Below are 15,400 nucleotides of genomic sequence, written 5' to 3'. Positions count from 1 at the left end.
AAAATTAGAGGGGATAAGAGAAGCGTCTAGGTAATGTATGAAATCTAATTGTTGCATAACTTGAGGCACTATGGAAGACATAACACAGTCACAATTTGCCATTCTTTATAGTCACATTGCATTGTGTTGCAACTTACTATCAGTAAATGTTTAATGAACATTTGCATTCATTAAATGTTAATGAACTGAATACTGAAAATCCACTCTTAGTACATTATTTACCTTTTCTCCGCACCAAATAGAATGTTACAGTTATATGAAGGTTCTCCCTGAAATTATTTAATATATTCCAATGGCAAATTTAAGGGGTGGGAGTAGGGTTTCTACTACTAGAAAATCAATGTTTAAAATACAACACCCCAGCTTTCACACCAATGTGATACCATAAACTATGATACTACACATCATTTCAAGCTGACAGCGAGCACTGGACTAAAAACCGGGGTAGCTGGCCTCCCATCTGCTATGGCGCTGGAGGGCCAGTCATTCCCCCACAAGCTCGCCTACCTTGCCCTCTTGTTGTGAGGGTAACAGAGGGAGAAGGGGCCACGTACGCTTCCGTGGACTCATCAGAGGGAGGGAGGGTGGTATTGAAGAAAAAGCAAATACTAAACACAGTTACCTATCAGTAGTAATATTACAGGTGACTCTTATTTTCTCTGGTGCTTTCCACATGGGGAGGGGCTTGTGTGGTTTCTCCACTGCTGGTTTGGCTCCAGATAAAGTGCAGTGGCAATGGAGATTCCCGGCAGCTTTGCTGTTCGAGTCCCCCAATGGCCACCTTTGGGCCACAAGGGCTTTTGCAATGACACAAAAAATTGGCACTAGAATATGTACCACTGTAACAATAAGTCTAACAGATTCTGTGAATTCCTGCGTTCATTTTTTAAAAATGTCTAGCTCCTTCCATTGTGAAGATATGCCTCTTATCTACGCAGGGGAAGAGGCTAGAGACTGCCTTTTTAAAATGAAAGATGTGAATTCAAAGGACCCATTAAACCTATTGCTTCAATGGTATATCGCCATGACATTTTAGTGACAATATTTTAAATATTTTAAAAAATGAATAAGCCCCCCCCCAGTAGAGGGGGATGAAATGGCAGCTGTGGGATCAGCATCAGGAAAAATGGCAGCCCTGCGGGCAGAAAAATCTGAATTCTCCCACCAACAAGGCAGCCATGCAGGCTTTACTTGATCTCTCCCAAAATGTCAGAGCAAACAGGTTTGAGAAATATCAGAGAGAAGCTGGAGAGACTCCAGGTGGTGCACGAATGCACCGTGATGTTGCAGGGAAGCAGGAAAAATCCCCGCTTCCCAACAGCATTGAACCCTGGGTAGATAACCCTGCAGAAATGGCCTTCGGCAAATAGACATAACTTTTTTGCTAGTATGTGCTGCATTCAGAAGTTCTGAAAAGGTTACATTTTGCGAGTGAGATGCTGTTTAATGACAAAACTGTGCTACTCTGGGACCTATAAAGTAAAAATGTGATTGTGACATATACAGGAACACTCATAAGGAAAAGCACATCATATATTTAGTGAAAAATTAATGTTCCAAAATACCTTTGGAGGAAGAACCAAATTCCACAAAAGTAGCATTTTCCCACATGGCTCTATTACAAACTCACTTGTTCATTTAACACAGAACAGGTGCATTTGGGGAAAATATATCTCTTATTCAAGGAACCCCATTCTTCGTTTAGTATGAGTTTCTAAATGACTTTGTAGAACCTTAGTACGATGCAATGACATCTAGCAGAAAGCTGGCCATTCTAGACCTTTATATTCAATATGTGATCTTGAACAAGTTGCTGTCTTTGGCTGTTTCCTATAGTTATGCATTTTATAGGGGTGGTCTGATTTAAGAAGACAAATGAATTAACAATTGTACTGCATACTAAATATGCGACGGTTACATTCCTGTAGCAATGTTGCAAACCTATGGTCATGTATTCCTTTTTGTCGGACTGATAATGTCTTCTACATAAAAGGGTCTTGTGGAAAAGATGTGCTGGAAGTGGCTGTCATCCTCAGTGATACTTTAAAGTGTCGTTGATCTTCTAATGTCATATTTTTCCTGTTAGCCATTTCTGCATTGTTGGTGAAGCTGTAAGCAGCTACCTTACAGAGCCAGTTTTGGTGTAGTGGTTAAGTGCACGGACTCTAATCTGGGAGAACTGGGTTTGATTCCCCACTCCTCCACTTGCACCTGGCTGGATGACCTTGGGCAAGCCATAGTTCTGATAAGAGCTGTCCTTGAAAAACAGCAGTTTCTGTCAGAGCTCTCTCAGCCCTACCTACCTCACAGGGTGTCTGTTGTGGGGAGGGGAAGGGAAAGGAGTTTGTAAGCTGCTCTGAGACTCCCTTGGGTAGTGAAGGGCGGAGTATAAATCCAATCTTATCTTCTTCTTCTTCTTCTACAAAGGGACAACATAGTTGCCCTGATGTTGATTGCCCTTGGGTCAGAAAACCATATTCCATAACCAAAGGAAATAAAAAGGAAGCATCAACACCATGGTAATAGTACAACAATCTATTCTTTAAAATATGATTGTTAGCATGTCCAGGAAAAATGAATGCACAGCTAAATATCACAGGGAGTAATTTAGGGGTTAAGTCTAACACACAGTTAAATCTACAACTATTACAAATTTATCTAGAGTGAGATACGGTATATTAAAAGAGAGTGATGTATCCTACCTAATCCCAAATGAATTCAAAATGAATTAATTTTAATGCTGCTCTCTTCACTGCAACATGTGTTAATATCCATTGGAATCAATTGAGTATGACCTTAATGTGCTAAGAGATAAATGGCCAAATATCATTTTAATCAAGTTTTTCTTAGATGTGTGACTTCAATTATTCTTCTTCTGTTTTTTTTTTAAATGTTGTCATATCATTGACAGACTACAGTGGCCTTATGAAAGTGATTATAAATGCTCCAATAAACGATGCTGCCTTTAATCACAAACACTTTTCTCTATTTATATCATTTGAAAATCAAATACGTATGCTGATTGGTGTGCTGTTTTTGTGGACGCAGAAAAAACTAAAAAACAGTCTACAAAAGCTTTGCTTATTTAGAAGCAAGGACCATCGTAATCAAGAAGACTTAATTCTAAGCAAAGAGGGTTATGATTGGAGTGCAAAAGGCCAGAAGCACAAGCCTCAGTTGTTTTTAATGGGGTTTAACAGTGTGTCAGATAACCAGCCCATTCTTTCTTGTGTTTTGAATAAGTAGTCCCAGAATGGCTATAAACTAACATCAAATCTGTGGTCCATGTAGTGTACAGTTGGCAACCTATGTTCATGGTCTCAAGTAGCAATCCTGAAATCAACAAAGAAGGCCTGAACCTACAACGTTCTATGAGGAAAGCACCAACAAAGCCAGTGCCTACTGTAGTATTTGAAATGTTGGTGTTGCAGATTCCAATTCAGACATTTCCCCCTCAGCAACCAAAACCCAAATACTGAGGACAAAACCAGCAGAGTTCAATGGTGGTGGTGATGGTGGTGGTGGCAGAAAGGGCTGTTAAGTCACAGCTGCCTTATGGTGACCCCACAGGGCTTTCCCGGCAAGAGACAAACAGAGGTGATTTGCCATTGCTTGTCTCTGCATAGCAGACCTGGACTTCTTTGGTGGTCTCTCAGCCAAGTACTTGAACTAACTTTGTAGTTCAAGACAAAATATGTGTTTGGGGATCCAGCTCCTCTCTGGATGTATTCTGAAAGCACAGGAAAGCCAAGACAAGAACAAGCCTCTAAAGTTCTCAGATGTACACTCCTTCCCCCTTTCCTAGCATACAGCTGGGGAACTGAAGGTTTCTTGGTTCAGACCAGCTGTAATTTGTTGTGACATACCAACTGCAGCAAACAAAATTATAATCTGTTCTCTCACCTATGAACAAGGATTCCAAACAAAGGTTCAGTCATGGCTTGGAATCCTGGTACACAGGCAAGAGAAAAGACAGAGGCTTTTTATTTAAAAAACAAACAAAACTTTATTTGTAAAAAAACAAAACCAAGACTGTAGCTTGGCCATCAGAACAATCCACAAATTGTCTATCTTAAGCTTGCTAATTGGGGACTCAATTTCTTTAGCTGTCACAAGGGGCTGGGCCGGAAAATCCTTTTGGTTCTGAAGGAGTGATGAATGCTGGATATTAGGATATTGTTTTTGAAAAAATACCTCCCACTTCTCTGATGAAATAAATGAATCAACAGGAGAGCTGTCCTTGAATTAATGATTCATTCATGGCTTTTTGCAGGGGAGAAGACAGCAGAGCCATTTAAACTCCTGTTTTCTGGTTTTCTGCTCCCTGCGGTGGTTTAAATGGGTCTGGGCCATTTAAACCAAACAGCTGATTCAGAGGGAACTCCCAGCTGCTCAGCCGTTTACCATGAACCGTCATGAGCCACCACAAATTGCATCAAAATTCATGGCAGTTCATCATAGTTCTTCAGTTCACCAACTTCCGTTCACAACCCCCGAGCCAGCCAATAATTCGTGGTGAACTTTAGTTCATCAGCTGGTTTGTGCCCATCCTTACTTATTACAGGGCTCTTTTTGTAGAAAAAGCCCAGCAGGAACTCATTAGCATATTAGTCCACACCCCTGACAGCACAGCTCATTACCACATTAGGCCGCACCCCCATGTTACCAGAAGTGTGGTCATCCAGCCACACCCACCTTTTGCTTCTTATTCTGTTTACCTTGTTTGTTGTCAAAACCCAGGGCTTTTTTGTAGCAGGAACTCCTTTGCATGTTAGGCCACACCCCCTAATGTAGCCAATCTGAATGAGTGTCTGCTGTTGGGTGTGGCCTATTATGCTAATGAGTTCCTGCTGGGCGTGGCCAACTTGGGAGCCAGCCAGAACTCCGTTCCTGTCCGTTCCTGCCCAAAAATAGCCCTGCTTATGAAGCTGCCTTCTACCAAGTTAAGGCCGCTGGTCCACCTAGTTCATCAATCTCTCTTGACTGGTAGCATCCCTCCATAGTCTCAGACAGAGGGTCCTTCCTGACTCCTTCTGACTGAGGTCCTTTAACAGAACACATGAGGGATTCTACCTCACCCTTTCAGCTTGGAAAACAAATGCTCTGCTAGTGCCCCTTTCTGTAAACAGCAGAGGACAGAGAGAAAATTAAATACATGTTCAGGCCTAAGTTGGAAAGAACATATCATCTTACCTAAGGAACCAGTGTTTAGTATGTTCTCCATACACCTGACCATTGCCTCAATATCGCTGTCCTGTAAGCAGAAGAAAAAGATTTGAATCACCTGTTTCAATAGACTTTGACCCCACAAACAGTGCTCTGTTACAATTTAGTAGCTAAACAAGGAAAATAAAGGTTCAAACAGCATACATGGCTGCTTAAAATACCAAAAAGAATACAGCAATACAAGAATCAATTACCTTTCTGATTTAGCTCTCCGTTTTTTGACAATAAGCTCAAGCAAGTTCACATCTCTGTTCTTAATCCTCAAGTATCCATCTCTGTTCTTAATCCTCAAGTCAGAGATATCCTTAAAGGCAATATTCCTGAGTATCCTTGCAATATGTCTTATGTGCAATATGGATACATAATAAGTTCGGAAGCCATTTATGCTAAAATTAATAACTATCAAAATATCCTGCAGGAACTTGCTGAAATACAGTTGCTTCCACATGAGCTGTTTCATCTGGAATTGCCATCATTTGTCCCATTTTAACAAGGAATCTCTAGGCAATGCCACTGGAAACTCCATTGCATTCTACTGTTTTCACTGTTGCCCTGCAATTTTTTTCAGACCTGCTTTAAGGTATGTGTTCTGTTGAACTTAAAATGTAATTGCAGCTGCTTTAACCTTATCATTGTTAAAAAGGTAAAGGTAAAGGTTCCCTTGCTCGAAAGCCAGTCGAATCCGAGTCTAGGGGTGCGGTGGTGCTCATCTCCGTTTCAAAGCCGAAGAGCCAGCGCTGTCCGAAGACGTTTCCGTAGTCATGTGGCCGGCATGACTAAACACCAAGGCTCACGGAACGCTGTTACCTTCCCACCGAAGTGGTACCTATTTATCTACTTGCAATTTCTTGCTTTCGAACTGCTAGGTTGGCAGGAGCTGGCACTAGAGACGGGAGCTCACTCCGTCATGCGGCACACTCGGGGCTCGAACTGCTGAACTACTGAGCTTCCACAGCCTGCAGTTCAGCGTCTTAACCACGTAATGGTTTTACCTTTCTGTTAAAGTGCTAGGTTGGCAGGAGCTGGAACTAGAGACGGGAGCTCACTCCGTCATGCGGCACACTCGGGTCTCGAACTGCTGAACTACTGACCTTCCACAGCCTGCAGTTCAGCGTCTTAACCACTTGAGCCACCACAGCTCCTATCATTGTTAGATGCCTTCAAATTCCTTGAACGGAAAGGCAGAGCACAAATATTTGTTGTTGTTGTTCAGGTGGGCAGCCGTGTTAGTCTGAAGTGACGGAACAAAGTTTGAGTCCAGTGACACTTTTAAGACCAACAGAGCTTAATTCTGGGTATAAGCTTTCATGTGCATGCACACTTCCTCAGATGCTGTTGTTGTTGATGATGTTTAAATCCTTCAAATAGTAAGTGATACATATTGAGATGTTTCTATCTATCTGATGCATTTTTAGCCCACCCTTCCTCTAAAGGACTCTAAGTGGGGTTCATGGTTCTACCTTTCTTATTACATTCTCACGAAAACCCTCTGAGGCCAAGACAGTATAACTGGCCCAGGGCCATCCACTGACGTTCGTGGCAGAGGAGATATACACCTAGCAGTGCCATCTGAAGCAGAGGTACACCCTTCTCATGGGCTCAGAAGGGTATAACTTTTCTTAGGATGGCACTGTAGGTTTCTCAGGTGCTAGTCAGACACTGTAACCACTACACCACACTAGCCTTCAGTGCCACTGTTCCTTTTAATTTCCCTCCTTTGCTGCTTCCTTTGAGCCCCACCCTTCAAGCTCCCCATCAGCCCCCCTCCGCTTCGGGGAGCATGGGAGGAGGAGAGAATGGCCTGCTGGCGAGCTCTCAGAGAGCTGGGGCAGGCATTCTTGCTGGCTGGTGCAGTGAGGTGCCTGGGCGGGCCATTAGAGAATGGTCCACCCAGGTGCCTCACTGCACCTTCTTGGAGGGCCAAGGAGGCAACCAAGCAGCAGGGCAGCAACACCACTGCCCCTCTTGCTGCCCCTCTCGCCACCTTCTCCCGTTGCTCCTCCTGTCCCTCCGCCTCCACTCCAAGGCCCAACCTTGGCTGTGCCCCTTGCCAGGACAGATCTGGTGTTCTGTAGCCCTGCACGGGACAAGATTTTCTGCTGCCCTAAGATGTTAACCAGGCACGAGACAGAATGCTACTGAATTCTGGAGAGTCCAGCTGTTGCCTAGCACACTGGTCTCTTGTAATTATTGTACCATCATAAGAATCTTGTGCTCCCCCTAGCAGACTTATCTGTTGCTTTGTTGGTCTTAAAAGTGATTGCAAAGTGAAAATTATTTAGTAGACAATTAGTGACCATTCATTGATTTGTGAATGCCATAGTCACATGAGAACAGGAAGTAATCAATCAGGCTGCAAAACAGAAACAAAAAGAAAAATGCAGAGAGAACCTTTTTTAAATTTGACTTTGTTCTGAGTAAAATAAAGCAAGAACTTGCCCTTTGAGAAGGGGGGGGGGAGTATAGCACAATATTAAGTACCACACGAAATGAAATGACAGAGTAATGAAAAAGTGTCCTAGTGTGGAAGCTTAAGTACAGGAAGAAGAAAGAATAGTTCCAAGTTGGGATAAACATGAACAAGCAATGGAGGTAGAAAAGTCAGGTCAGTGTTGAATTCACGTTAACATTTGTAATAGTCCTAAACAGTGTTATACCCTTCTATACCCACTGACTTCTACAGAGTTAGAAGGGTGCAACTCTGGTTAGGATTGCCCTGCTCATCTGGAAATGTCATGATTTCTGCATGCTGCTTTTACAGAGGATTCAAATGTTGCCATGCTTAAACCCATCACATTCTCCTTCCATGCTTGGGAGGAGAGAATGGAGATTCTCAGTTTGCTTCCCACAATTAGAAAAGACACCTTTAGACATTTATCTGGTATTCGGACATATTTATTGTTTTACAACTGTTGACCTTATTTATTTATTTATTTATTATTCGCATTTTTATCCCGCCCTCCCCGGAGGCTCAGGGCGGCTAACAAGGCATGTTGCCACATAAAATAGAAAACAGTACAAAATTTCTTAAAATACATCAACATTAAAACAATCGTAGTGCCTTATAATCTTAGCTTGTTATTTTTCACTTTGCATATCTTAAACATCATCATGTTACATGTTAATTTCCCTGTCTATAAGTCTGAACCTTACCCACCATTCCAGTGTATTTGAAAAAGTGTGCCTGCACACGAAAGCTCATATCTTGAATAAGCCCTTGTTGGTCTTAAAAGTGTCACTGGACTCTAAATTTGTTCTACTGCTTCAGACCAACATGGCTGACCACCTGGATCTATTTCCCCACAACAGACACCCTGTGAGGTAGGTGGGGCTGAGACAGCTCTGACAGAATTGCTCTTTAGAGAACAGCTCTGAGAGAACTGTGACTGACCAAAGGTCACCCAGCTGGCTGCATGTGGAGGAGCAGGGAATCAAACCCGGTTCTCCAGATTAGCGTCCGCCGCTCTTAACCACTACACCACGGAAGTCTAGGGTTGCTATGCAGAGGCAGGTAATGGCAAACATCTCGTGCCCTGAAAACCCTATGGGGTCACCATAAATCAGTTGCAACAACAACAAAATCTTTATAAAGAATAGTCAGAAGTGGATTAATGGGAATGTTCCGATCTATTTAAAAATACCTTGTTCACCGATTTCAGAGAGATTGAAACACTTGCTCAAGTTTTTTTTAAATTGCAATCAATAGGACTTCAGAGTGCTTAAATTTAGCTGGATTGTGCCCCATCTGTTTTGATGCTTAACATTACGAGCAACATTTGCATCTTTAATATCAATTAATCCCAAAATATCTAAAATCATGCTGAGCTGAAGGGAAATGGGATCAGCTAATGAAACGAAAGCTATTTCAGGCTTGCTGTATGGAACTGATAACTGGGGGGGGGGCGAGGTTATATGTCATAGGAAAAAAAGAGCCTTGTGTTTGTTTTCACCAACTCAGGATCCATTTTATTTTTAGAAATAGCATATTTGCATACTTAAATTAAAACTAAAAAGTTGGATAAATTGGACAGATGGTTCTGTCTTGTGATTCCTAAATATATATGATTCATACATAGGATACTCTGAAGAATTCAGTATAAAAGTCAACACTTTCTCTTGCACAATGTCTATTTATTGGAACAAGTGTTGTGCAGAAGCTCCCAATGGACTGTAGCCTTAGATCAGAGAACAGGCAGGCAATTCACTGGCCCTTGCTCTTTTCATCATTGCTGTTTTTCCCCACTTGCTCCTATCAAGCTTCAGACCAAGTTGGCTGTTCTCAATCACCAGTCAGGGCCAAAAGAAAAAGGTATACTTTACTGGGGCTGGAAATTCATGGGCCTCCATCCTATGCTGTTGTGCCCATTACCATGCTGTAGTTATTTACATCATTTTGTGATTTATGGCATTGTGTGTATATGATGGGAGGGTGGGGAACATGATAAGTCTGTTGGCCATTACTTGGGCCCTACCAATAGCCAGGGCTTTCTTTGTAGACAAAGCCCAGCAGGAACTCATTAGCATATTAGGCCACTCCTCCAACAGCACAGCTAATTAGCGTATTAGGCCACACCCCATGCCTTCCCTTGGCTTGCCTGGGCACCCCACGGCTGCGGGGACCCAGGGCAAGCTAGCCCTTGGACAGGCCAGGGAAGGGATGGGGGTCCTTCTAGAGCCCCCCTGGGCCCACCCGCCTCGGACTCGCCGGGGGGGGGGGTTTGCTCTCCAGGCCTTCCCTCTGTAGTCACGCACGCAGTGGTTTTGGCTGTAGTGGGCGTGGCCAGCTCTGAAGCCAGCCAGAACTCTATTCCTGTGTGTTCCTGCCCAAAAATAGCCCTGCCAATAGCCATAGTTAATGCCTTCTACAGTCACATAATCCACTGCATTCTTGCAGTCCAGTTACAAGGTGCTCAGCACTTTATGTCTCCTACGTGTAGTTAAGATGGTATTCTTTTCACCAGCATTATTCTGCTGTTAACCCCAAACTCTTGTTTTGCCTGGCTCTCATTAAAACTGGCTTCAATGTCCATTCAGTTCAAGGAGAAATCAGTGTTCGAGATTTTCTAAGAGCACAGTCAGTGAACCTCATTCAACAGATGAGCCACAGGCTGAAGTGATGAGGAAAAAGAAAAATCAACCCCTAAGCGGGGAGAACATCCCATCTGAATCCATTGTGTAAACAACCCCTTACAAAGATCAGATTTTAATCAAAAATACTGAAAACTTCTAGACACTCCAAAGCTATAATTTTTTTTAAAAAAATTAGGCCATGGTCTTTTCAACTGAGGAAACTGAAAGCTAAGGCTTGTTTGATGGTGGGGGGAACTGAGATTCAGAAAAATAGGATCAAAGTGCTGGTGTGAGGGAGGAGGGGGAGGAGAAGGAGAAGGAGAAGAAGAGGAGGACGAGGATGAGGAAGAAGAAGAGGAGCAGGAGGAGAGTTGGCTTTTATACCCTGCTTTTCTGAATCCTAAGGAGTCTCAAAGTGGCTTACAATCACCTTCCTTTCCTCTCCCCACAACAGACACTCTGTGAGATAGGTGGGGCTGACTTGAGAGAACGGTGACTGGCCGTAGGTCACCCAGCTGGCTTCATGTGGAGGAATGGGGAATCAAATCCAGTTCTCCAGATTAGAGTCTGTCACTCTTAACCACTGATGAGAGGGCCTTGTTTTATTGATATGGAGCTAAACATGCATATACCAGACTATTCTCCCCTTGCCTTGTATAGTGGCTTCATTCATTAATGACAATAAAATGTACATGTGTATACTGGGGAGAAAAGAACACAGCAGAAAAAGAAGAGTAGAATAACATTTTGACAGAGCTGTCAATAAAACAGCTTCCATTCCCTTCAGCCCTAATTTTTCTTGTCACAGAAATGTAAACCGCTGACATGACAGTATGTCACTCTGCCCAAACCTGACTGCCAGTACTGAGTTTTCTCTTCATTTCTAAGATTTGTTTACAGTGGATGCCTTCTAATGCACTGAATACTAGTCAGATTAAGCAAAAACTATTGATTGACCTCCACTGACAGAATTCCTTCACATGCTGGAAGAAAGTAAAAGAAAAACACTGGATCTGCTAGAGAGGGGGGAATACAAGAAAGACTGTTGAGAGGAAGGAATCAATTTCCAGTATACAAGAGAGTTTTCAAGAGGTCTGTGCAGCCTAAAATTTCTGAAACAAATCCTATTCTGCTTTTGTTTGATTATGTCTGATAGACAGGATAGCAAGTTGCATACAGATCTGGGCTCAAGTCTCATGTCAATTTCACACCAGAGGCTGCGGGGCTGCATTTGACTCAGGGCTTCGCCCAATTTCCTCCGCAGTTTCATGATCCTCAAAAACCAGGAACGCAAAACTGCGGAGGAAATCGGGCGAAGCCCCGAGTGAAAATGCAGCCCCGGAGCTTCGGGTGTGAAATTGACATGTTTGTGTCGAGGCAAACGGTGCTGTGCTGCGAGGCAGCTCTAGTGAGAAATCGCCCTCTGTGATTCTGTGAAAGCTGGAGCTCAGTATGCAGCCCAGATCAGAAACCCAGAGCTAATAGATTCATGTCTCTCATCTGTTTCAAGCACATTTATACTGTGTTACAGCTGTTCTGCTTTACGAATTTCATGGTAAAACACACACATTTGTCATGGCACATCGTCCCAATATAGATATTATCTGTTAAAACAGGCAGCACTTGGAAGAAGAGATTAGAACATAAGAAGAGCCATGCTGGATCAGACCATAGGCCCAGCTAGTCCAGCACGATATTCTCACAGTGCCCAACCAACTGCTGCTAGAAGGCCACGAGCAGGATGACTCCAACAGCATCCTCCCCCACCCATGCACCCCAGCAACTGATATAAAGAAGTGTACTGCCTCTGGAGGGAGTAGATATTCATCATGACAAGAAGCCACTGATAGCCCCATTCTCCATGAATTCGCCCACTCCCCTTTTAGAGCCTTCCAAGTTGGTGGCCATTACCACATCCTGGGGCAGTGAGTTCCACAGTTAAACTAGGCACTCTGTGAAGAAGTACTTCGTTTTGTCTGTCCTGAACCTTCCAGTCTTCAGCTTCAGTGGATGACCCTGGGTTCTAGTCTTATAGGAGAGGGAGAAAAGCTTCCCCCTATCCACTTTCCACACCACAAATAATGTTATAGACGTCGAACATGAAAACGACGATAAAAATCGATGTGGAGAGTGCTGTGCAGTCCCTCTTCTCCTCGGCATTAGGGTATGTCTCCAAAACGTTTATAATACTAGCAGTACTGTGACGAAGCAGTGCACAGCACATAGCATGAACACCTGCATGGCACGATGATGCCTGTGCTGCACAACTGACTTCTAAACAAAAGTTCATTTCAGTTTATTTTGGGTGGTGGTGGAGGAAAGTGCTGTCAAGTCACAACCCCGTAAGGTTTTCAAGGCAAGATACATTCAGAGGTGGGTTTGCCATGGCCTGCCTTGGTGTAGACAGACTGGACTTTCTTGGTGGTCTCCCTACTTGGCTTTCAAGATCAGATGAGACTGGGCTAGCCAGGGCCCTCCAAGGTCATGGCCAAATATTTGGGGAATCATAATGCTAAAGCGATTTTTAAAAGATTTCTGAGAAATATTCCAAAGATTTCAGGACTGCACACACACACACACTCAGTGCACCCTTCCATTACGTTTGCTTGCTGTTCTCAGCTATAAAAATGGCCCTTGATGTTCAGCAGTTATCAGAAGGGTGTCTGTATACCTGCCGATTTGTTCTACAGACAGTCTGTGACACCTCTATCTCCTCCACTTTCGTCAGTTCTTCCTCCTCCTCCTCCTCCTCCTCCTCACTGGTTTCTGAACATGAATCAAACCCATCATTGTAATACTCTTCCGCAATGAGTGGGTCTTCAGGGATCTCTGTTTTTGAAGAGAGAAAAAGGGTGGGGGCACAGTAAGAAAAAAAATCCTTCTCGGAAGTTACTTGCTAACTATCTATTTCAGTTTCAAAACCCCAAAATTACAAGGAGACAAGTTACCCACAAAAAAGCATGTGTAGAAATACTGGAGAAGTAATGCAGTGATTTAAATGCATATACTTTACAAATAAGAACGTAATAGTGAAAACGCAGCTTTTCCCTTCTGATTGTTTCTGACTAATCAGAGAGGAATTTGGCTCTGTTTGGAAAACCCCACTCCAGCTCTGACAATCAGGATGGGGCGCAGCTTTCCAAAGATAGTAGGCTCCCTTTCCAGTTATGGCCAAGGAGGAAAGTGTTGGAAATGTATGTGTTTACAAGGTCTGACAATCCAGTCATTATAGGGTTAACTTGTTTACCTAGGATTGCTATTGTTTAGACTGACCTGGAAGGGAAACCTGGCACAGTGCCAATGGGGAATTAGCCAGGGAAAAGTAGTTTCTATTGTGATACAGATAGGTTATTTGTTTTCAGGTTACTTCCTTTCTAGGGGTCAAGAAGAAGGACAGATTCTCCATTATCTGTGTGTACTGTGTAACCATGATTTGAACTGTAAGCAGCTTAGAAAATGTAGCTCTTAGGAGTTTGTTATTTTGTAGGTTTCCTGTATACCTTTTACCCTTAGAAATAAAGGTTTTTAAATGCAAAGAAATCTCTTCTTTCCAATGGAGCAAGATCCATTGATGCTCTGAGTAATTTAAATACTTTTGACTATTTTACAACAGAAAGGAGGAGGGGACAAGAGTGGCTGCCAAGAACATTCAAGCTGGGGGGGTGTTTTAAGGTTTTATCTCTCCGTTCCTTAGCTTGGCCACTCCTGGCAGCTGCTCATCCCCCCCCTCCCTTCCCAGTTGTAACTGGAGAGGGATTCTGCTGTCTTCAGAAAGCTTCACCCTACCCTGATTGCTCAAGGTGGGGTGGTACTTTCCAAAGAGGGCCACACTCCTCTGTAATTATGGCTGGAAAGAAGGGAGGGAGCAGGGAGGAGGGTCAAGAAGGGCTAACAGCAGGCTAGTGATTCCTCCTCTGCAGAGCAGGGAATAGGGTACCAGCTAGTGATGCTCGTAACACACCACTTTGGGCAATGCAGTGACACTGGGGTCTTAGGACTGGACTGTTAAATATTTTGCAAGATGTTTATGCACAGAATGAAGCTCTGCAGAAGACAATGAAAATATGAAACATCCAAGCCGTTCTTGCCAAATTCCTTGGTGCTCTCCTTGTGTTTTATAATTACTGCAGTATTCCCTCAGCGAGATAAACAAACTCTTTGAAAAATAGTTTTAATTTGCTCCTTCCCTGGAGTTCATTATTAGTGCACTAATGCAGCATTCTGAATGCTGCATGCATTTAGGAGGCAATGGGCAGCCTCATTTATTTAAAATAAAAAAGAAGCATGCGACCAAAGTAGGGTGATTGTCCAAGAAAACAATATCATGCTCATGTCAGCAAGTTTCTAATGAACAAAAAAGGTAAAACAAATCTCTGTCTTGGAACAATTTTGTCTCCAGTTTTAATATCTTTGCATTAAAAAAAATAAATACTTGCTTATAAATTGCAATGAATGCATAATGCCCATAACTGCTTTCATTCTCAATTTCTAAAACCTACATACAACCAATGCTCATCTATAATAAGTGCTGGTTAAGTTCTCTCTCTTTGCAATTCAGAATTGGCTGGACAGTCATAAGCTTTCTAAGCAGGGTTGCCAAGTATAGCTTACTTCCGCAGCGGGGGACTCCCGGGTGGATCCATAGAGTTTCTCCTCGGATTGTCGTGGCCCCGCCCCCAGCGTGCCCGGCGTCATAACGTCACTTCCTGGTGACGCGCACGCCGGGGTGGGGTCCCCCCCGGGGCTCGATTCCGCAGCAGTGGAAATCGGGCCTCCAAAGCGGGGGTTTACCCGCCACCTGCCCCCACTTGGCAGCCCTATTTCTAAGTGGGCATTTGGAAAATGACCACCTGATCTCTAAGAGGTTTCTCCAGATTTAGGTTGGTGCATGCCTGCTGATAGTGCTACCTATGAGCACCAAGGCCGTAGCTAGTGCAGGCCCATTGGGCAATGCCCCATCTCGAATTCACAGTGCCTCTACCCCTCTAGGCATTTCCCTGCCAAACAAGATTTTTACACTACTGGGAGGAGTGTGTGCCTGGTGCCAGCACAGCTGGCTTCATCCCAAGCTCATGCAAAGGGCCTGGCTGCAAGGCATTCAACT

General features: G+C 43.5%; 1 protein-coding gene across 1 annotated transcript in view; it reads right to left on the bottom strand.

The window, feature by feature from the left end:
- NEK11 (NIMA related kinase 11) overlaps window positions 1-15,400 on the bottom strand; it is a 116,944-nt gene that overhangs the window by 22,935 nt on the left and 78,609 nt on the right. Inside the window, exons 12-13 of the mRNA XM_015425829.1 lie at window positions 12,968-13,125; window positions 5,194-5,254 (exon numbers count right to left, since the gene is read on the bottom strand). Of these exons, the coding sequence (XP_015281315.1) occupies window positions 5,194-5,254; window positions 12,968-13,125 (219 nt within the window). The remainder of the gene's footprint in view (window positions 1-5,193; window positions 5,255-12,967; window positions 13,126-15,400) is intronic.

The sequence above is a fragment of the Gekko japonicus genome, unplaced genomic scaffold, assembly GCF_001447785.1.
Source record: "Gekko japonicus isolate JY-2015 unplaced genomic scaffold, Gekko_japonicus_V1.1 scaffold2183, whole genome shotgun sequence".
Taxonomy (NCBI): Eukaryota; Metazoa; Chordata; class Lepidosauria; order Squamata; family Gekkonidae; genus Gekko; species Gekko japonicus.
This window is presented reverse-complemented; position numbering and strand designations above follow the sequence as displayed.